General features: G+C 49.3%; 1 protein-coding gene across 3 annotated transcripts in view; it reads right to left on the bottom strand.

Annotated features, from left to right (window-relative positions):
* RTF1 (RTF1 homolog, Paf1/RNA polymerase II complex component) overlaps nucleotides 1–24,171 on the bottom strand; it is a 119,691-nt gene that overhangs the window by 89,172 nt on the left and 6,348 nt on the right. For 2 of the 3 annotated variants that reach the window (XM_085895560.1, XM_085895561.1), the window contains exons 2-3: nucleotides 20,042–20,152; nucleotides 1,855–2,002 (exon numbers count right to left, since the gene is read on the bottom strand). In XM_085895560.1, the coding sequence (XP_085751686.1) occupies nucleotides 1,855–2,002; nucleotides 20,042–20,152 (259 nt within the window). The remainder of the gene's footprint in view (nucleotides 1–1,854; nucleotides 2,003–20,041; nucleotides 20,153–24,171) is intronic. The other variant, XM_085895562.1, reaches the window with a different exon arrangement.

The raw sequence follows: 24,171 nt of genomic DNA, 5'->3' as shown, positions 1-24,171 counted from the left end.
ACGGACGGACGGACGGACGGACGGAACCCATTTCTTTATCCCCCGCCAACTTCGTTGGTTGGCGGGGAATAATAACAATGATAACAATCTTCTACAGTCTTACTTAAGCAGACAGGCGTCAGCACACTCACACACACACGCTCACACACAAACACAGAACCCGATGAAGAGGGAGTTTTGCAACCGGGGGGGGGGGGGATTGAGGCTATGATCTCGGACAGAGACAGACCGGGCAAGATGGACTGCCCCGACCTTTATAGGACCCTCAGCTCGGGGGGAGGGCCATGCCGAATACAAACGTCATCACCCAAATTGGGCGCTCCGATAGGCCCCGACCACTCACGTGACCCACCAGCTTGGGCCGGAAACCACCTCACTTCAGTTCCGGCAAGGCCATCTCAAACAGCGGCCATACTTCGCTCCGAACCCACGAGATGACATGAATCGCCCACACCAAAATTGGCACGCGAATCATCCCGCAAAACCCCCCCGGGCGACCGGTCGAGGGCCCCGCATGCCCGCTCGGGCGTTCGACCACCGTCGATCAACGCACTCGTTCCACGCGCGTCAACGTGGCCCGCACTGCACATTCCCTGGCTCGATCACAGCCTTGCTGGCCGCAGAGACGAGAATCCACCGCTGCCAGCGAGGACCGAAGGTACATCGCCATGGATAAATCCACGCACGTTTCACGAGCGGCGCACGTGTCTGCTTTCGAGGACATTCCATACAGTGCGCGTGGTTCCACCATTACACACGTGGCCAGCGCTCGTGTTCACACGACTCCGCTAGCGTGTGCATGGGGCGAACACCAACATGTGTCGGTAAAAAAGAACAAGCCGCTTCTACCCGCACACTCGTATCCTGCCCAACATGGCGTGGAGTCAGCTTTATTGGCCTCTGTCCGTGTTTCGTGCAGCGTGGGCGTCGTGCTGACCGTATTTCCCATGCCGTGAAAAACACCATTCGTGCAGCCTCTTCAGAGGTATGTATTTGCATGCCTTTCTAATGCAATCGGCAATTCTCCCCAGACCATCAGAAGCTGGAGTCGACAATCCAGCATTGCCAAGCGCACATCACTTGCTGCACACGCCGGGTTTCGGGCACACCCGGGAATGAGAATCTCTGAGCAGCAGACCCCTCACCGCGGCGCCGCAAGCACTGGCCGCCAAGGCGCACGTGGCTGATTTACCTCAGTACAGGAATAATCAGAAAAGAAGAGTGGGGATGAAATGAAGGAAAAAAGAAGATTGAAGCAACCCTAGCTATTAGATCATCGCAACGCACTCCCTTGTTGGCCCGCTAAGCAAAAGGAAGGGGACTATCTACATGTATAAATAATGGAATAACTGTCTTGGGACACCTATCTGTTGTATGCATGTGGTTCCGAGAACCGCAACACTACCCCCCCCCCGCCCTCCCTTTTGCTCGACTCGACCCAAGTCGTTAACGTTCGTGTGGCATGCAGGTGTAGGTTCCCCAAGTACATTTTACCTATGGATCCCTGAGTGCGACATTTCAAATACATGTCCCAAAAATAAATAACCTCATGCATTGCGTAACTAAACTAACAAACTCATACGGACAACTTTTCTACATTGCTGGAAATTTGAACTAAACAAACAAACAGGTGGGTTATAACAATATACATTTCTCATATTTACATTACCCATGGCCCAGGAACTGTGACTTGAGGAGAGAATACAAAAAAAGGCAACATTCGGGGATGAGTGCAGCAGCAGGCAATCAATGATCAGGCGAATTCAGGACCCTGAATGGTCCTTTGTTTGTTGTTGTTTTTTTTTGTTTGGTTTTTTTTATTACTTTTTCGCCTGGCGGCTGGAGGCAACTCACCCGAACATGGCAGGCCACACGCCGTCTCACAGTCCATTTGAACTGGCCTTTATAAATGACAAGGAGATGTCCGGGCTGCACAAATGCAGTCACCAGTAATGCGGCTGCCTGGAGGGCAGTCCTTGCAAATACTCCCACACAGATGGTCCTGGCACACATGGTAAGGTTAAGTGATATGGCAAGGCAAATAAAGGCATGGGCAGGTATGGCAAATGGAGTCAAGGCAAAGGCAGATAAAGGCATGGCAAATGCAGACCAGGTTAGGTGCAGTACAACAGGTCGGCACATGAAGCTGGCCGGCCTCGGTGTGGTCTCGCGAGGTTGTGGAGGGAGTGTGGTGGCGTTGGCCAGTCCGAAGACGGGCTCGGTCCTACCCTACGGTCTCCCCCCAACCTATTGCCTATGCCTATCCTTGTCCATACCCATGCCCATTCGGTTGTCACCAAAAAAAATAAATTACTTTTTTTATAATTATGTGTGTCCCTAACCCCCTTATTGTCTTTGTTTGGCTAACCTGTCCTAACTGTCTATTCCCAATCCCTAAGATCCCTTTTGAAAGGATTGAGGAGGAGACAACAAGTGAATCTGTCTCGAGGCCCAATGTAGCCTCAGAATAGCTCCTACAGTTTTTAGAAATTTGCAAGGTGAGTCCAGCAGCCTAGGAACAGCGAAGGGATGGATGGTGCGAAGGGGTACACGTTTCCTATCTATCCTACCATTTATTACTCTTTAAACTATCCGCGGGGCTTTTCAGCACGCCTGTCTCTTGACACTATTGGTTCTCGCAACCACGATTCCCGTCACCTGTGTTGGTGTTCGTTATTAATTTGGGCCTGGCCCGCAAATTTTCTCCCGTGCTCTTGCACAATTTCGTGGCTGGGCAGCGTGGCTCCACCGGCAGGTCTACCCACCTGCCAAACTCAATCTTCAGCATCCCCGGGTCTCTGATGCTGTCTGCGAGCCTATGAACGTGGGGAATGCCCTTCCTGGCATTTTCCCCGTCGATGCCCACGTGGCATTTTGGCGCTCCGGGTCCCTTTCCCCTGGGTACCCATGCCCATTACACTAAATCAGTCACTTGGACCCATGGCCTACTCTGGCTGACTAGTTCGGTGCCCGGGGTGCCCTCTACTCAGTACGCACATTTCACCAGCCATGCTCCCAGCCGGTCAATAGTCTCCTGCACCCTACAAAAGGTTTCGTGCCTTCGTTCAACGCCAACAACAAAACGACATCCTTTTGGTTAATTTAATTAACCCGCTAACTTTTATTACACTAACCCCAGGTTCCCTTGGGTGGGATTCACTCCTCCCCCAAATCATTCGTTCGCACCATGCATTCCACATCAGCTCCATTCACACTCGGGCCTGCTGACCCTCATTCACTAGTTATTATTATTTTTTCAAGTCACTCCAACACTCTACTAACTACATCCCCCTAACTAACTCGTGCTCGCCGTCATCCCTTATTCAAATGCATGTTCCATTTAACTCCACGTAGCTAATCTATGTCCCCACTACATGTTCCATGTGTGTCCATGTCTCCAATCCATTTCTAATTCTATCCTAAATTTCCCCAAACTCGTGTTACCGGGGCCCATGGAAGACGGCTCATGCCCCCATGAGGCCAGTCTATCTAACACTAAACCCTTCCCCTAACTAATGCTCCATTGCCCCGGGCGAGGATGCTCGCTACATCCTGGCCGGGCATCATGTACTCATGGCAAGGCTCGGCGAGCCTTACGCCTCCAGGGCGGCGGTCTACAGCACGCTCTTCCCCTCCGTTTGGCCGCTACATGAGGGCGTAACGTCGCCCCGTTAATCGCATTAAATGCTCGCTTTCGGGCTATCACCCATGTGAACCACCATGCGTTACACACCTGACCTTCGTGCTGCCAGATCCCCGCTGACGTCAGTCGCACACGGCCTGCACCGCGAGGCCTGCCACGCACAAGGGCCCGGCGGTGTCGCCATTGGGACTCGTTCCGTGCGTCCCGCGAACACCACTCGTGGCGCGCAGCACTTCGGGCCCCGTACACGTGCTCACACGGGGATATATTCTTTCCAAATTCAATTAATTCCTCAGTTCGCTTCCATTTTAGCCGTCCGCGCTCTGGTATTGTACCAGGTGCGGATCGTTTAAACGCCGGCTCCCCTGGAACCATTAACGTACCGAGCAATGCTCCGCGCTTCGGCGGTTTGCAAAACACTGACCGGATATCACACACATAGTCCCACGGAGCCGGCACAGTTTACGAAATAACTTTATCCCGCTCAGAAGGCTCACCATTCTCGTCCGTTACACGACCCATGACTCCCGTCTGGGTCGGTCCGTGTCCCATTTTCTCACGTGCACTCATCCTTGCCATGTCATTTGCACTCCACTCACGTTCTGACACACTCCGGCACAATCACACTCGGGACTTGGGTTAACCCACGAGATCCCGGGGCTTCTATCCACCCAAAACTGGGCATGTGCTCTTTTGCACCATGAAACAGCTCCACCTCGCACAGCCTTACCGGACTCACCTCGTCACGGTCTGCTTCGAGGGAGCATATCGTCTCCCCTTGCTCCTGTGGGAGGTTAATCCGACCCTCGCACTGGGTCTCAAAACATTCCACAAGCTCAACCTCAATGTCCCTTACCATTTCTATTTGTGTCTGCTCCTCTTTTCTTTGGTACAATTCGTCCCTTACCCGTTCTATCTATCTCTCCCTGCGTCTCTGTCACCTCTTTTAATTCCTCCTTTGCTTTGCTAAAACTCTTTGTCTCGTCCTCGTGTTTCTTTAATTGCTTCCCCATTTCCTGATTCTTCGTCTCAACCTTCCGTCCCATCTCTTTAACCATTTTCGTAATTTATTCGTGTCTCATTTTACACTCTTCTTTTACGGCCCCCAATTCCCCCTTTGTTTCCTGCTGGCCTTGTTTTAAATTTTGTATCGCGTTTGTGTTCTTCCCAATCGCCACTTTTAATTGCCCTTGTCCTTTCTTTATTTCCGTCATCCCCTGTCCGAGTTTATCCACTTCTCGTCCAACCGCCGTTCTTTTATCCATCACTTCTTCCTTACCCGTCTTCATTGTGGTCCAAACACCTTCCACACTCCCCCTCAACTCGGTCATTTCCCCATGTACAGTCCTGATCCCATTTGTAAAATTCCGGTCCATGTTTTTCATATCACCTCTCAGTGTTTGCAAGTTCCGGTCCATTTTTTCCATATCACCTCTCTGTTGGTTTCGCCCCAGTTCCATGCGCTCCATCATTTGTTTCACCATCTCCATCAACTGGTCCGTGTCGAATGGCTTTGGCGGAGCCGATCTGCTATGATCGGGTGTGGATCCGATAGGGATCGCGAGGTCCTCCGTGAGGGAAATTTGATGCAGGGGGTCCTCAAGCATGGTTATAGATGCGGTTGCCCCCATTACCTCTGGGTATGGCTGCAGGGAATGATCTCCCTCAAAACTGTTGTCCTGAGCCACGGAGTCCTCCAATATTGTACTCTTAAAACCCACCTGAACCAGCTCGTCTTGTTCCACCATGGTCCGTACCGATAATTAAACAAAATTTTAATCCTGCTCTTAATTTCGGGGGGGGCGAGGGGGGTTGCTAAGCACACCCCTGGGTCGAATCCCACTCCTGACACCAAACTGTTGTGGGCTGGGGGGTCGGGTAAGAAGACCACGAGGTGGGGGAAGCTATATCGGTTCCCACCAGACTCCCCGGAATTGTAGGCCGTCGTACACGGATAATTACGTGACGCGGCGGGTCGCTTAACCGACCGTGTATGCCAATAACTCAACCGCGTGACCTAGGGTCCTCTCATCTATGGGTTAATCGGGTTACCTAATCAATCACGTGGTTTAATTACCGGGGAAACATGCCCTCGGTACGCCATGTTCAAACTGGATCACTCTACCAGACCGGATTACTTTACCGGATCGGATGCAGCCGAGCGACACTGCCAAGGACGTACCGGCTAAAGGAAACGGATAGTTGGGAATAAAGTCCCGGCTGAACTTGGATTCAGACCATGCTGGATCAATAGCAGAAAAGACAAAACCGAGCAGGGAACATTCCTCATAATAATAATTTATTTACAAGCAGGCGAGGAAAAATATGTGACACAGTGAAGATTTTTTGGCGTGTGTTGTGCAGAGATATAAAGAATCGTGTGGTGCGAGAATAAACAGGCGACTTACAAAAGGGTACACAGAGCAGACTTAACATGTAAATAATAACAATAACAATGATAACAATCTTCTGCAATCTTGCTTAAGCAGGCAAGCGTCAGCTCACACACACACGCTCACACACAGACACAGAACCCGATGAAGAGGGAGTTTTTCAACCGGGGGGGGGGGAGCGTGGGGGGGTTGAAGCTATGATCTCGGTACCTGTGCGCCTGAAAGCACGACATGCCACCAATACGTTTGGGGGGGGGATGCTCTGGGGTGCGGTACCCAACACTGGGCGCGTTGCCTCTGGCCCAAGCCGCACGTGTGGAGACTGTGCTCGTGAAGGAGGAGCTTGAGTGGAGAAGGGGCGGAGTCCAGAGGGCGAGGGTGGAGCAGTGGGCGGGATCAGGTCGGCGGCTGGGGTTGATGTGGTGTGGGCGGAGACGAGGAGGCGGAATCGAGGCGCAGGAGGCGGGTCGTGGTGGTGTCGCCGTGGGCGGAGACGAGGAGGCGGAGTCGAGGAGCAGGAAACACAGACCGAACGGGCAAGAGGGACTTCCCCGACCTTTATAGGGCCCACAGCTCGGGGGGAGGGGCCATGCCGAATCCAAATTGGTTTTTGCTCCGATTGGCCCCGACCCCTCACGTGACCCGCCAGCTTGGGCCGGAAACCGCCTCACTTCAGTTCCGGCAACGCCATCTCAAACAGCGGCCATACTTCGCTCCGACCCCACGAGATGACATGAATCTCCCACTCTGAAATTGGCACGCGAATCATCCCGCAAAACCCCACGGGCGACCGGTCGAGGGTCCCGCATGCCCGCTCGGGCGATCGACCAGCGTCGATCAACGCGTTCGTTCCGCACGCGCCAACGTGGCCCGCACTGTATATTCCCTGGCTCGATTGCAGCCTCGCTGGCCACAGAGACAAGCAGACGTCCACATCCGTGGAGAATCCACCGCTGGCAGTGAGGACCGAAGGTATATCGCCATGGATAAATCCATGCACGTTTCACGAGCGGCGCATGTGTCTGCTTTCGAGCACATTCTAAACAGTGCGCGTGGTTCCACCATTACGCACGTGGCCAGCGCTCGTGTTCACACGATTCCGCTGGCATGTGCGCGGGGCGAACACCAACATGCGTCGGGTATTGAGGTTAAAAAACAAACAAGCCGGTTCTACCAGCACACTCGTATCCTGCCCAACATGGCGTGGAGTAGGCTTTATTGGCCTCTGTACGTGCAGCGTGGGTGTCGTGCCGGCCGTGTTTCCCATGCTGTGAAAAACACCATTTGCGCAGCCTCTTTAGAGGTATTTATTTGCATGCCTTTCTCATGCAATCGGTAATTCTCCCCAGACCATCGGAAGCTCGAGTCGACAATCCCGCATTGCCAAGCGCACATCACTCGCCGCACACGCCGGGTTTAGGGCTCGCCCGGGAACAAGAATCTCTCAGCAACAGATCCCTCACAGATCCCTGATTTACCTCAGGAATAATCAGAAAAAAAGAAGAGTGGGGATGAAATGAAGGAAAAAAATGATTGAAGCAACCCTAGCTATTAGGTCATCGCAACGCACTCCTTTGTTGTCCCGCTATGCAAAAGGAAGAGAACTATCGACACGTATAATAATGGAATAACTGTCTTGGTACACCTATCTGTTGTATGCATGCGGTTCCGAGAAGCGCAACAATATATTGTTGTGGATTTCCGCCACTCCGGCGTGTGGGCGACCGCTTTTAGCGAATTGTGGCCGCGCGCCCACCGACCCTGGCAATCCAGTCGCAGCTTTCGGATCAATGCCGAAATCCAGCTACGGGTGTGTTGTTAACCACACCACAACCTTGTCAATGCTCTGCCCACGTGCTACAGGGTCGATCGCCGAATTGTCGATTTACCTAATTATTTGCCGGGTCAGACTACCGAGAGGTTGTACCTCAACGGGACCTGTCCGGAAAAGAGCCGCTTTTCAGCAGCCTGTTCCGTTTGCGATTGCCGAGCGGTTTATTATCGCCAAGCCCCTTTGGACCCGATTAACTTATATTTGAACATTTATTTGAACATGCACATATGCAAGCAAGGCAATGAAAGGGGGTAAGGGACAAGACACGAGCAAAAAGACCTACAGCCATTGTCTATTATCATTTACATGCACGAATAACAATTCTCTACTTAAGGGACAAGGCGCCACAGACTTCCATGCAAAAACCCCAGAAAAGAAAAGGGAGAACTGGGCCCGTAGGCCTTTAATGTCCCTCGGAGCTTGGAAAAACGAAGGAGCTCCGCGAGGCCGTGCAGGTTACCTTGTTGTCCTGAAGACGACTCGATGGGTCTTTCGGTCGAGGACCCTCCGTATGTCTCGTCGTCAACATGGCAGCTGGTGTAACAGTGGCTTGGTTGGTCCAGGCCTAGCCATGCGGCCTGGTCGATCGGGCCTGGCCGACGATGCCTCAGAGGAGCGAACGGGCCTTGCTCTTTTGGAGTTGATGTTCTTTTCAGAGCCCGCTCACTCCCTGTCACCCTCACTCCCTCACTCATGCCCTGTCACCCCTTGACGATTTAGCCAGCGTATGCTGACGTATGAAAAATTTGTCTAAAACACTGGCACACGTCGAATACGTATGGGTAAGTTTTGTATACGTTAAGAGCACACTGGCATACGTCGTAGTACACCGAGCTGTTAGACAAATTTTCCATGCTTGAAATTTTTCGACGTATGCCAGCGTATGACTCACACGTTCCGCATACGCTGGCCATAAGTTGTAGGCACGTTACGCGATCATTGACACACGTCGACACACGTTACTCGTAAGTTACTCATAAGTCGAAACACTTCGAGGTAATGTTTAGCATACCCGAAACATATTTCTAAACTATGAGTAACGTGGTGAAGGCACGTTACGCGATCGCTGACACACGTTACTTGTAAGTTACTCATAAGTCGAAACACGTCGAGGTAATGGTTAGCGTCAGTGTTCCAGACTCCCTGTTTTTTTTTTTCATTTCTTCGGTATGACAGTGATGTTGACACTTCGATTTCGAGTGCAGTCATAATATAATATAATTAATAGGCTGCCGCTCAATGATTTAAATCATAACCGCACTAGAAATCGAAGTGTCAACATCACCGTCATGCCGAAGAAAAAATATTTAAAAAAAAGATAAACCAGGGAGTCTGGAACACTGATGCTAACCATTACCTCGACGTGTTTCGACTTATGTGTAACTTACAAGTAACGTGTGTCGACGTGTGTCAACGATCACGTAACGTGCCTACAACTTATGGCCAGCGTATGCGGAACGTGTGTCATACGCTGGCATATGTCGAAAAATTTTCAACATGCTGAAAATTTGTCGACGTACTCGGCGTACTACGATGTATGCCAGCGTACTTCAGCGTGCTCTTAACATATACAAAACTTAACCATAACGTATTCGACGTGTGCCAGCGTATTCGGCAAATTTTTCATACGTCGGCATATGCTGGCTAAAACGTCAAGGTGTGACAGCGGCTTGACGCTTCGATGTCTCGTGCGGTTATGATTTGAATCGTCGAGCCGCAGCCTATTAATAGGCGACGCCACGTGATCGTCGGCGATACGCTGCCGCGCGCTATGCATAAGTTAGACTCTCGTTGGGCATAGGTTGTGAATGCCGACAACACGCTCAGCATTCGTTGATATGTGATCTATATGTTATCGAAACGTTCTGTGTACATTACTAATACGTTATGCATACGTCCAACTCGTTATGAACACGTTCAAAACTGGAAAAAAACCATCAATAGTTCAGCGTACGCCAGCGTTTTACAAACATTTTGATACCTTGCCATACGCTGGCTAAAATGTCAAGGTGTGACAGGGCCTTCAGCGTCGCTCGGACCGTCCCGGGGCCCGATCACTTCGGACCATTATGTCGCTGGCTGGTGACTTCTCTCCAGCTGGCGACCTTTCTCCAGCTGGCGACTTCGCTGCCACCTCCACCGATCAACACCTCTGCACTGCACTGCAGGCTTGACTGGACTCCAGGCTCCAAACTCCACCGGACTCCAATGACCGAGCTCCACTCAACAACCGAGCTCCACTCCGAACTGCAGACTCAACTCCGAACTCTGTAGTCGTTTCTCGGCGTTTCAGCCCGGCCTTTTATCAGGTTCAGGGGTGGTGTTTGGTCTTTTACCTTCGACCCTTCACCCCCGGCTGGCTCCGCCCCTTTTGTCATTCTGATCCGATCTTGCCGTCAAACGCGGACGTGGTAGGAATCACCGGCTTTCGCTCCAACGAGGAAGTCGGCGTGTTTGTCGGCGGAGATGCTGTTCGTTTGTGGATGCGGTTGCTGGCGAAAAGATGGCGGCGCCGTGGAGATGATGGTGAGGAGATGTTGTTTGTTTGTTGAAATGGTTGTTGTTGGTGAAAAGATGGCGTTGTTTGTGGAGATGGTGAGGAGATGTTGTTCGTTTGTTGAAATGGTTGTTGTTGGTGAAAAGATGGTGTTGTTTGTGGAAATGATGGTGAGGAGATGTTGTTCGTTTTAAAATAAAGATAGCAAAAGAATAACGGCGAACTCAAAGATGCACAGCCCGTTATACATCGGTGGGGAAATCTCATCTGGACACACACTTATCGACATAACTGATCTTCAGGGAACCTGAATGATGTTCTGTGAATTTCCACAACCGTAACACTACCCCCTTCCCTTTTTACAGACTCGTCCCGAGTCGTCAAATTTTCGTGTGCCTTCATGTGTAAGTTCTCCCCGAAGTATGATTTACCTTCGGATCCCTGAGTGTGACATTTGGTGTATCCTTGTCCCAAAAGTAAATAACCTACGGGCTGTGTAACTAACTTAACAAACTCACTCGTACAGACGACTTAACAAAAATTGCTGGCGCTACGACAAACATGCAGGGGGAGCAAAACTCATTTACAATTTTACCTTAACTTACAAATTTTACACTCAACCATGGCCCAGGACTGATGGACTCTGTGGGAAATAGGGCATGGCAAAGTTAGTCAGTATTTTAGGGTGAGCGCTCCGCAGCTGAAGGTCGGATGTCTTCGGGGCCTGTTCAAAAGGCCCTGTTGTCTGTCACAGAACCTTTTCATGTCTCCAGCTGCTGGAGGCAACTCACCCCAACCCGGCGTGCCATATGCCATTTTTGAAGCATGGAGCCAGGCTGCCCAAATGCAGTCTCTGGCTCATGAAACAAATGCAGGTATGAACACAATGGTGCACGGGCTGCACCAATGCAGTCCCCGTGTGCGGCTGCCTGCATAGCAGTCCCTGCAGAATACTGGATAGGCACTGATGCAAGCAAACACAAAAATGATGAGTGGATGGATGGATGGATGGATGGAAAACATGGTGCACGGGCTGCTCGATGCAGTCCCGTGGTGTAGCTGCCTGCAGGGCAGTCACTGCAGAATACTGGATGGGCATCGACGCAAGCAAACACAATGATCGGCAGAGCTGCCTGCAGGGCAGTCCCCGCAACTTGCGTGATTATCCTGGGGCACATGGTGATGGATGGACACAGGGCAAATGCAATCGCAAGGGCTAGCAGGCATGGGGTCAAGGCAGAGGCAGACAAGGCATGGCAAGGCAAGGCCGGAACAGGCCGCTGTAGCACAATCGGCCGGCAGGTGAAGCTGGCCGGCCTCTTCTTTCGTTCTAGAGGTTTGTGGAGGAAGTGCGGTGGTGCTGGCCACTCGGAGGGCGGGCTCAGACCTACCCTACTGTCTCCCTCCCAACCTATCTCCTTTGCCTGTCTCTGTCCGTACCCACTCCCTTAGTTTGTCAAAAATCAAATTTAGCCCTATCTTATTTTTTGGTTGTTTTTCCCCTTTTTAATTCGTCTCCCTAACCCCCTTTATTGTCTCTGTCTGGCTAACCTATCTTGTCACCTAGCCTACTCCCAACCCTTATGTTCCCTTCCTGGAGGGGAATAAAGGAGGGCTAGCGTCCTGTCTTGAGGCCCAATTAAGCCTCAGAATGGCCTCCTCAGATCTCAGCGATCTAACCCAAAGTGGGTCCAGCGGCCCACAACGAGAGCGAAGGCATGGATGGTGCGGAGTGGTACACTTCCCTATCTACCCTAACATTCATTAACCTTAAACTACCCCGGGGCTTTCCAAAAGCGCCTCTCACTTAAACTATTGGTTATACCAAACAAGATTCCCGTCGCCTGTGTTGGTGTCCTCATAAATTTGGGACTTGCCCTCCAATTTTCCCTCGTGCCCTCGCAGGGTCTCGTGGCTGGGCAGAGCGGCACACTTGGCAGGAACTACCCTCTGCCTATTCTGCAACTATGGCACCCCCAGGCCCTGCTACTGTCTCCGAGCCTACCAGCTCCCTAAAACCTGGGGAGTGCCCCCCATGGCTACTCCCCCTCGATGCTCACGTGGCAGGCTGGTGCCAGAGGCCCCTTTCCCCGGGTTCCCGTGCCCACGACACTGCCCACGTGGCTATTGGCGCTACGGCCCCCGCATCATGCAGGCCCACCCGTGCCCACTACGCTATCCAGGCCCATCTTGGACCCTTGGCCTACCGCGGCCGACTTGCCCGGTGCCCGGGGTGCCCACTAAGCGATACTCACCGTTTGCAGCCACACTCCCAGCCCGTCAACAGGACTCCTGCACCCCTCCAAATGGGTTTCGAGCCTACATTCGCACCAACAGCAAAACGACCTCCATTTTGTCAATTTGGATAACCCACTATCGGCCATTACTCTGACCCCGGGACCCCTTTAGTGGGAGTCACTTCTCCCCCCAATCACTCATCACACCATGCATACCACATTTGCTCCATACACACATGCCCGCTGGCCCTCACTCGCTCATCAAGTACATTTTCCACTTCAACTCATTTCATCGCTCTCATCACTGAACACTGTCATTCTGCTGACTGAATCCCTGAGCTGACTCGTGCTGCCTCGTCATCCCTTAAACTATAGCAAATCCCATTTAACTCTACGACCTACGTAGCTAAGCTACATCCCTCAACACATTCAATGTCTGTCTCTGTCCTCAAAATCTCTTTTCCATTTCCCATCCTAAATCTAAACTAAAATCCCTCTAACTAATCCATTCCACGGGCCCCATGAGGACTTGTCCCTGCCCCATGAAGCCGGTGTAACTAAACTAACCCATCCCCCTAACTAGTGGTGTTCCTGGGCCCTAAGCAAGGGGGTCTCCTACCCACTGCCGAGGGAATCGTGTTCACCCGAAGTGGTGATGCTTGCTTTTCTTTCTTTTTTTTCTTTTAATGCGCACTAGTGCGGCAATTCGCAACCCGCGCTCTTTCCCCAAGACGTCATGGCAGCTGTTCGAGCTTCGCGCACCTCGTCCCTTCTCGGACGGGAACATCCGGCAGGGATTTTCCTCTGCCGGATTCCAACCTCCGTGTAGCCACGACGTCACCCTGTGCATCCCAAGCAAGCCTCGCGTTTCGAGGGGTTCCCCACGCGAGCACATGTGCTCTGCTGGGTCGTAACCCGCGCCGCGGAATCCCCGATGACGTCATTCGCACCCCGAACCTGCGCGATTTCTCGCGCAAGCCGGGGTACGCGTAATGCATCAGGGAAGCTACTTCGCACGCTCTGCGAACAGAACGTGCGGCGCAGGCCACATGGAGCTTTACACACACGTTCACCTGGAGAACCCATCCGATCCAAATTCACTATTCCAGCCTCGCTTCTGTCCGTCTGCGGGATCGGCTTACATCCACCGCGGGCATTTCCGGACCGGATTTCACTCACGCAGGCGCGCACGCGGCGGCCTCGTGCGAAGCACAGCACGGACCTCGCGCGCGCTGCTGTGCGAATCCGGCACGGTCCTCGAAACGGCTACGGCCGCTACATGGCCCTTGTCCCTCGTCTGGTGCCGTCTTCGTCGCAATGTCACGCACGCACACCCACGTGCCATGACGCTCACACACCTTATCATGACACTCGCACTCAGACATGCGGTTGCGTGTTCCCGCATACCAACCGCCATTTCCCTTTCATACCGCGACCTCACATACACGGTTTCTCTCACACACTCTGTTTCTCTCACACACGGCCTTTCACCCACACATACCATTTTACTCACGCATTTCGCCAAACTCGTAAACACACACACCGGAACAATCACGCTGGGAATTTGCGCCATTACAAGCACTCCCGGGGCCTCCATACATCCCCAAGCTCCGCTTGTACCCGTCCACAGCACTCGCCCCCTCTAACTCGCAAAGCTCGGCCGGACTCACCTGATCGCGATCCGCTTCAAGGGGGCATATTCCCTCCCCTCGTTCCTGAAGAAGGCTATCCTGCTGCTCGCACCGGGTCACGGGACATTCCCCAAGCTCCCCCTCATTGTCCCTCGCTAACTATATGTGTGTGTGTTCGTTTTCAGTTTCATTTAATCCACCCTCTATCTCCCATGTCTCTGTTTCCGTGACTATTTGCGTTTCTGTCACCTCTTTTGTTTCCTTCGTCTCCATTATTATTACTGCCGTCGTCTCTATTATTATTTCCTCAACCTCCTGCGTTTCTATACATTTTATTTCTGTTGTCTCTTCGTGTCTATTAGTTTCTTCCTGGATCTTCGTCTCTGTTTCCTCCTTCGTTTTATTTAATTAATTCTCGACTCGGTCTATCTCCCGCGTCTCTGGCAATACTTCTATTTCCTTTGTCGTCTCCCTTTGTGTCTCTGTTAATTCCGTCACCTCGTTCATGACCTCCGTTTCTTCCTTTATTTCTTTTATTATTTCCGTTTCTTCCTGGCTTTTCGTCTCTTTTAATTTTTCGGACGTCGTCACCTCGCGTCTCGTCTTACACGTTTCGGTCTCCCCATTAATTACGACGTCTCTCGTCATTCCGCCCTTACTCGGCTCCATTGCGGGCCGGACAGCCGTTAAACTCCTTCTCGTTGGTTCGATCGTAACGCCACGTGGTGTCGCCATTTTGTGCTCCGTCGTCCGCGTTTCGTCGCGTGCAATTGCCACGTTTGCCTTTTGCCCAGCCTGGAGATTCAGCCCCATGCTATGCGTTTCGCCCCGCAGTGTTCGCATATTGCTCCTGAATGCCTGCATATTTGCGTCCATCTTTGCCAGCAAAATTATCAATAGCTGGCGTATAATGGGAGTGTCCCGCACGGTGATTTCGCCCCGATGGGCCATAGATTCTATCATTTCTAAACCTATTTCTAATCCCTCCTGCCGCCGCTCGCCTTGAGCTGCCATTTTGCGTATAGTTAATAAAAAATTTATACGCTCAGAATTTAATGGTACCGGAGGGTCGCCTCGCACACCCTTGATCGGGTTCCGTTAATTTGGTTTGGAGAAGGATGAATTTGAATCACACGTCCTGACACCAGTATTGTGGATTTCCGCCACTCCGGCGTGCGGGCGACCGCTTTTAGGTAATTGCGGCCGCGCGCCCACCGACCGTGGCAATCCAGTCGCAGCTTTCGGATCAACGCCAAAATCCAGCTACGGGTGTGTTTTTAACCACACCACAACCTTGTCAATGCTCTGCCCGCGCTACAGGGTCGATCGCCGAATTGTCAATTTACCTAATTATTCGCGCAGTCAGACTACCGAGAAGTTGTACCTCAACGGGACCTGTCCGGAAACGAGCCGCTTTTAAGCAGCCCGTTCCGTTTGCGATTGCCGAGCGGTTTATTATCGCCAAGCCCCGTTGGACCCGATTATCTTATCGGCTATTACTAACCAGCTGTTTATTCCGAACCTAATTATGGCAGTTCAATGGAGGAAGGGATGCAACGAGCAGGTGAATATTCAAACAATGCGGACATATATTTGTACATGCACATATGCAAGCAAGGCAATGAATGGGGGTAAGGGACAAGACACGAGCAAAAAGACCTACAGCCGTTGTCTATTATCATTTACATGCACTTATAACAATTCTCAACATAAGGGACAAGGCGCCACAGACTTCCATGCAAAAACCCCAGAAAAGAAAAGAGAAAACTGGGCCTGTAGGCCTTTAATGTTCCTCGGAGATTGGAAGACCGAAGGAGCTCCGCGAGGCCGTGCAGGTTACCTTGTTGCCCTGGAGACGACTCGATGGGTCTTTCGGTCAGGGACCCTCCATATGTCTCATCGTCAACACGGCAGCTGGTGTAATGGCAGCTTGGTTGGTCCAGGCCTAGCCGTACGGCCTGGTCGATCGGGCCTGGCTGACGACGCCTCAGAGGAGCGAACGGGCCTTGCTCTTTTGGAGTTGATGCTCTTTTAAGAACCCGCTCACTCCTCAGCGTCGCTCGGACTGTCGCGGGGCTCGATCACTTCGGACGGTTATGTCGCTGGCTGGCAACGTCCCTCCGGCTGGCGACCGCTCTCTGGCTCGCGACTTCGCTGCCGCCTCCACCGACCAACACCTCTGCACTGCACTGCAGGCTTGACTGGACTCCAGGCTCGAAACTCCACCGGACTCCAACGACCGAGCTTCACTCAACAACCGAGCTCCACTCCGAACTACAGACTTAACTCCGAACTCCGGACTCGTTTCTCGGTGTTTCAGCCAGGACTTTTATCGGGTTCGAGGATGGTGTTTGGTCATTTACCTTCGACCCTTCACCCCCGGCTGGCTCCGCCCCTTTTGTTATTCTGATCCGATCTTGCCGTCAAACGCGGAAGTGGTAGGAATCACCGGCTTTCGCTCCAACGAGGAAGTCGTGTTTGTCGGCGGAGATGTTGTTCGTTTGTGGATGCCGTTGCTGGTGAAAAGATGGCAGTGCTGTGGAGATGATGGTGAGGAGACGTTGTTCGTTTGTTGAAATGGTTGTTGTTGGTGAAAAGATGGCGTTGTTTGTGGAGATGATGGTGAGGAGATGTTGTTCGTTTTAAAATAAAGATAGCAAAAGAATAACGGCTAACTCAAAGATGCACAGCCCGGTTCACGAATAATTCCCATTATACATCGGTGGGGAAATCTAATCTGGACACACACTTATCGACATAACTGATCTTCGGGGAACCTGAATGGTGTTCTGTGAATTTCCACAACCGTAACAATATACATATATATATATATATATATATATATATATATATATATATATATATATATATATATATATATATATATATATATATATATATATATATATATATATATATATATATATATATATATATATATACAGACATCCAAGCTCCTCCATGAGCCTTAAGACATGACAGAATTTTTTGTTTACCCTCAAATTGTGATTGTGTGAAAGCAGTTTCCAAAAGAAATGGTGAAGATGCAAATATGGTTTGCAATAGAATGCATTACAGAGCAAAATTCTGTCTTGACAGGATGGTATCGATGTAGCGCACTTAGCTTTCACTTGTCCAGTCTGGGTTTGATTCCCTGCCTGACTATAAACTGTTGGATTCGTGTTTTGCAGACAGGCCGTCATATCACAAAGTGTGCCGTCACTCAGATGGCTATGAAGCTGGGAACCTGTCTGATAGAATCAGCGAATGTGCGTTACGTATTCCCCAGTGTCCTTCGACAAAGAGTTGATGAGTAGTCACTGGCATCTGGAAAAAAAATCAGAAATGCTTCCCTAATCTACAGGGGGCATTGCATCAACTACATAGCCGTGCTCTGTCTGTGTCTGTGTCTGTCTCTGTCTCTGTCTCTGTCTCTCTCTGTCTCTGTCTGTCTCTGTCTCTGTCTCTCTCTGTCTCTGTCTGTCTCTGTCTCTGTCTCTCTCTGTCTCTGTCTGTCTCTGTCTCTGTCTCTCTCTGTCTCTGTCTCTCTCTGTCTCTCTCTGTCTCTGTCTCTCTCTGTCTCTGTCTCTCTCTGTCTCTGTCTCTGTCTCTGTCTCTGTCTCTGTCTCTCTCTCTCTCTGTCTCTCTCTCTCTCTCTCTCTCTCTCTCTCTCTCTCTCTCTCTCTCTCTCTCTCTCTCTCTCTCTCTCTCTCTCTCTCTCTCTCTCTCTCTCTCTCTCTCTCTCTCTCTCTGTCTCTCTCTTTCTCTCTCTGTCTCTCTCTCTCTCTCTCTCTCTCTCTCTCTCTGATGCAAACCAGCGGCCACATGCTACATACGAGAAAAGAAAAAGAAAGTGACTACAATCATAAAAGAAGAACCACATCGGTATAGTCAAGACAGAAAGCAATGATGAGAAAGTAATACTGAATGAAGGTCTCACACAGCCTCTTTTTATAGAAATACAGTAATCTACAGCACCTTCCACTTCCTCACCGTCCTCCCTTCTCCACACAGCTTGCTTGCATCTGCCCATCTCTCAAATCCTTTCCCCTTTCTGAACCTCCCACAAAGAATAGATCTAAGGTATAGACCTTTCACCCACAGCCTGATCGAGTACTGCTCCCCCCTCCCCCTCTGGGGTGGTGCTCCTGCCTCACACCAAGGTCGACTTCGGGCTGTGCAAATCAAGGCTTTTTGGATCATTGGTATCTCCCGTGATGAGGCTGAGTCTTTGGGTCTCTCACTCTATAACCGGAGGCAGGTCGGTGGTCTTTCTCTCTTCTACCGTCTCCTCTCCGGCCTTGCCCTCACTGCTCTGTCTGTGATATGTCCCCCCTATATTTCCGCAGGGTGCTCAAGGTCCGCCAAAAACCCCCCTTCTGGTGAAACTGCGAAATGCTGAATCACTGCTCACCTTCACTCTTTCATTCCTCTTTTTACCACCTCTGGAACAAACTCCCACACTCTCTTCAATCCCACTCCTCCCTCCAGGCCTTCAAAACAGTCATTCACCACCATCTCATATCTTCCCCCATCCAAAACTACAATCTTTTCTACCCCCGCTAATCCACCCCAAACCTACCTCATTCAAATTCCCTGTTCCTTCCTGAAAGTCCCTGTCGTACCATCTTGTTTACCCCATGTACCCTACCCCATCCCATCCCTCTCCCTTCCACAGATCTCCTATTGTCTCTGTTCCCCACTATTTTGTGCTTCCCTCTCCCACCCTTCTTGTCTCCTGCTTTGTTATATGTTTCTGTGTATTAGCGCTTTCATGAGCCTTGACTTGGGGAAAACAAAGAAGAAAAAAAGATCCCTGTTTCTGTTCACGTCATTTACAGGACAAATGTGCGTTTGTTCGTGTGTCACTGGGAGGTGGCGTTTAACCCTTGGCAGCCAGGGAGGTTAATGATGTCCTGTCACGTGTTTTTCTGTGACTCCGAGCCTATACACCACCCGTGTGAGCAACAACAAAAAAAAATGCACATAACTCAAAACTGCGTGAATATTGATATTTGCAGACCTCCAGACATCCAGATATTTGCACTGTCCAGACCAAAGAGCTCTTAAAAAAAGGTATCATCCAGCATTGCATATGCTGTGGTTACGACATTCACGACGTTAAGACAAACGCTCAACTTGCATTTACATAGGGATACAGATATATGTCAGCATATGTACTTTGTGAATATACATGAGGTCAAACGTTAATTGAGGTTAATTAGCTTAGAGAGTTATGAAGTCCCACAGACTTGGTGTATCCTCCTTTATCTCACCGCATCAATATATCGAGTTAACACAAAGTTATAATTCACCCAATGGTGAGAACAATTGTGTAACCCGTTCCCAAAGACGGTTATTTTTATTTATTTTAATTCCTCAAATAAAATCTTTCTGCCCATCTCCACGTCTTCATTTGGATTCCCCTTTTCTCTTATCTATGGAATCGCCTCCCTGAGTTTCGAATCATTCATGAATACAGCTCATCATTGCCTAATATATTCTCCTATATGGACTCTTCCACTCTCAACATCTCTGACTCCTTGTCTAACTGTTCAACTCTTTTACTGAGCATTACTAATTCCGGCTCCTTCTCTTGTTGAAACATTCCTCATTAATGTTTATGTTGCTGTTTTCCCTATTCCCCTCTCCCCCATTGCTGACATTCCATCCGGAAGCCCTGTTATCCAGCTACACCAGAGGTCCTGACCTTGAAATAAAAACGGACAAGAACAAAACACAAGCAAACAAGTTATATGAGACCAGAATAAACACAAGTAGAATTAAACAATTAGTTCAAACTTACCTCATCGCCGCTGTCTGACGTGTCCGAGTCAGAAGAATTAGGAGGTTTTGTGAGTACAGGCTCCTGATGCTCTGTCCCTGCCCGCTTGCGCTTTGCAAGGGACAAGAGGTCCTGAAATATTGATCAGCAAAATTCAAATGTCACGCAAGGCCACAACACTACACAAACAAAATTTAGCACTGAATCATACTTTCACACAGAAAAACAATACATAGCAATATCTGGGGACATCTTGCTTTTCTCAATCACATTTCACAGAATCCAACCTCAAGATTTCTGAACAAAGAAAGACTAGTAGTCTTTCAGGAAATCTTGGCGTTGTGGTAAAAACTGAAAAAGTTTACACAACAAAAAAGCAGATTCTGTGTGCCCTCGATCATATAATCACTTGTTGTGAACGCGTGATCACCAGCTTTAAAAAAAAAGTTCCAGCAGCTGGGTACGACTCTCCTATATTTAACGGTGGACATAACATGCTGTCCAGGTTACAGTTTTTAAACCCCAACCCGCAGGATTATGCAGGACAATGGAGAAGTAGTGCATGTTTGTTTGCATTTCCCCGTGCATACACAACGCTGATTGCAATTAAAAAGTAATCATCAAACACTTCTTGCAATGTTAATTATCTCTGTCACTGAAGGTGGACGAAGGTTACATTTTCACCCCCGTGTTGTTTGTTTGTTTGTCTGTGAGCAGGATATCTCAAAAAGTTATGGACGGGTTCAGACGAAATTTGGTTGACAAGGACAAATTGATAAGATTTTCGTGAAGATACGGATCCTGGTATGAGAATTTTTTTCATTTTTCAAGTGATTTTTCACCATTTAGAGATAGAACCAAAATGATGTATCGCATGATATTTCAAAAGGTTCTGGACAGATTCTGACTAATATGGATGAGTTGGGGAGGTGAGAAGAACAAGCCGATTAGATCTTGGTTCAGGTCCGGATCCAAATCTAGCCCATCAGTGGGATACAAAACGTAAACTGTACAGTCTGGTGGAGGTATGCACTCTTCCGAGTGCCGTTCTAGCTAACTATGATCCCATCCTTACCTAAACATTGACTCACAACAGATGCAAATGAAAACTAGAGCGAAGTCGATGGTGCGCCATCGCAGATCCACACGCTTCCCACCTAAAGCAAGGCTGAAAGATGGCAAAAAGTTCCATCAGAAATGACCAAATATCAAATTTGGAGTTAAAAATTTTCAGTTTTGACACTTGTGACCCTAAAACCCCACCTTAGAGGTATGAATCAGAAGTCAAATCTCAAAGAAACTTGATAAATATGTTTCATGTGTCCCCAAATGTGGATTGCATAGACAAAGCTTCATTTAAAAATGTTTTAAAATGTCTGTAATTGCATCTTGATGTAATTAACCTTTTGATCCCCTATCAGGGGCAGGGCTAAAAATTTTACCGATATTACAACTTCCTGCCAATGTGGTGATCATTACGACCAAATCTGGTGAATTTATGGACAACCTTTTGAGGAGATAGCGTGACAAACATACAGACAGAGCTGATTACAATTCTTCCTCCCGCGTTTTTTCCCCAAAAAGCATGGGGATAATAAAGGAAATTCAAGGATGCAGGATGGTGCATTACCATCAACACTTTTCACCCAATCAGTTTCCTCTTTATCTTCTCTCTTCTACCGTTATCACAAATGGCTATTTCTTTGTCAAGCGAGACATCTTCACTCCACTTAATTGATTTCAGCTAACCACCCCTTACTTACTGAGTGTCGCTCCATGTGTGTGTTGTATATAGAAGTTGATCAATAGAATGCATTTTTGCTTCTCGTCAGGAGGTTAATTCTGCTTCGTTCGTGCCACAACTTGTCCTCCACAATGTGCGTTCCTTTGTTTGACCTGTTTGGTGTTCCCATGCTCATGATGCTCACTTCCCATGTTCAAATCCCATCTATATTTGGGGTGTTCAAAAAGCTAAACGAACAAGATGCAATAATCCAAACCAAACAACAAAGAAAAGTATGTATGTATGTATATATATGTATGTATATATATATATATATATATATATATATATATATATATATATATATATATATATATACATATATATATACACATATACATATACACTGATGAGCCAAAACATTATGACCACCTACCTAATATGCTGATGGTCCTCCGTGTGCCACCAAAACAGTGCCGACCCGCCGAGGCATGTACTCTACAAGACCCCTGAAGGTGGCCTGTGGTATCTGGCACCAAAACATTAGCAGCAGATCCTTCAAGTCCTGTAAGCTGCGAGGTGGAGCCGCCATGGATCAGACTTGTCGGTCCAGCACATCCCACAGATGCTCAATCGGATTGAGATCTGGAGAATTTGGAGGCCAGGGCAACACCATGAACACTTTATCATGTTCCTCAAACCATTCCCGAACAATGTGTGCAGTGTGGCAGGGCGAATTATCCTGCTGAAAGAGGCCACTGCCATCAGGGAATACCATTGCCATGAAGGGGTGTACCTGGTCTGCAACGATGTTTAGGTAGGTGACACGTGTCAAATTGACGTCCACATGAATGGCTGGACCAGGGTTTCCCAGCAGAACATTGCCCAGAGCATCACACTCCCTCCACCGGCTTGTCGTCTTCCCACAGTGCACCCTGGTGCCATCACCTCCCCAGGTAAATGGCGCACACGAACATGGCCATCCACGTGATCTAAAAGAAAACGGGACTCATCGGACCAGGCGACCTTCTTCCAATGCTCCAAGGTCCAGTTCTGACGCTCACGTGCCCATTGTAGGTGCTTTCAACGGTGGACAGGTGTCATCATGGGCACTCTGACCAGTCTGTGGCTACGCAGCCCCATACGCAGCAGGGTGCGATGCACTGTGGATTGTGACACATTCCTCCCATGACCACCATTCAAATTTTCTGAGTAGGTTTGATGGATGAGGTTGGTTGGATGAGTGAATTTGATGAGTGAGTTTGGTTGGATGAGTGAGTTTAATGGAGGAGGTTTGCAGAATAAGTGAGTTTGATGGAGGAGGTTGGGTGGATGAGTGAGTTGGATGGATGGATGAGTGAGTTTGATGAGTGGGGTGGGGGTGGGGGGATGATGCAGGGAGGAGGAGGTAGTGGGTGATGGGGGGGGGACCTTTTTGTGTGGGTGATGGGGGCAGGGGGTTGTGAGTAGTGCTGGGGAGGGGATTTTTGTGGGTGATGGGGTGGTTGTGGCTGATGGACGATGGGGGGGGGGGGGTGTGGGTGATGGACGATGGGGTGGAGGGGGGGGTTGTGGGTGATGGACAATGGTGGGGGTACTACTCGTCCATCCAACCATATATAAACTCACTCATCCACCTAACCTCACCCAAACGCACTCATTCATCAAACCTCACTTATCCAACTCACTCATTCACCCAAATTCACTCATTTAACCAACCTGGGCATGAGAAAATGCGTCCAAACCGTGCCAAACCGTCAAATCTCACGCAATCATGCGTGATTTGGAATGACATGAAAACAGACAAAATGGCCGCCGCAGAATTACCGGTGATTTCTACGGACAAAAACAGTAGCTCCAGTTGAGAAAATTGGTAGAGAAGCTAATACAAATTGAACAAAATAACAGGAATCACGGTGATTCACCAGCCGGGCAGGTAAGGCAGTATTGTGTACCCGCCCAGCACAAAAGTTAGGCGCCATTCGCGACCGGGCGGCCGTTAATTTGCACCCCTGGTGCACTCCACTGCTCACTGGGAGCACCCCACAAGCCTTGCCGTTTCAGAGATGCTCTGACCCACTCGTCTGGCCATAACAATTTGGCCCTTGTCAAAGTCGCTCAAGTCTTTACTCCTGCCCATTTCTCCTGCATCCAACACATCAACTTCAACAACTGACCCACCCCCTTTGACAGGTGCCATTGTAACAAGATAATCAATGTTATTCACTTCACCTGTCAGAGGTCATCATGTTTTGGCTCATCATTGTGTATATATATGTATGTATATATATATATATATATATATATATATATATATATATATATATATATGTATATATATATATATATATATATATATATATATATATATATATATGTATATATATATATATATATATATATATATATATATATATATATATATATA

The sequence above is a fragment of the Eptatretus burgeri genome, chromosome 9 (genome assembly GCF_056783735.1).
Source record: "Eptatretus burgeri isolate ZD-2024b chromosome 9, Ebu_testis_v1, whole genome shotgun sequence".
NCBI classification, from domain to species: Eukaryota; Metazoa; Chordata; class Myxini; order Myxiniformes; family Myxinidae; genus Eptatretus; species Eptatretus burgeri.
This window is presented reverse-complemented; position numbering and strand designations above follow the sequence as displayed.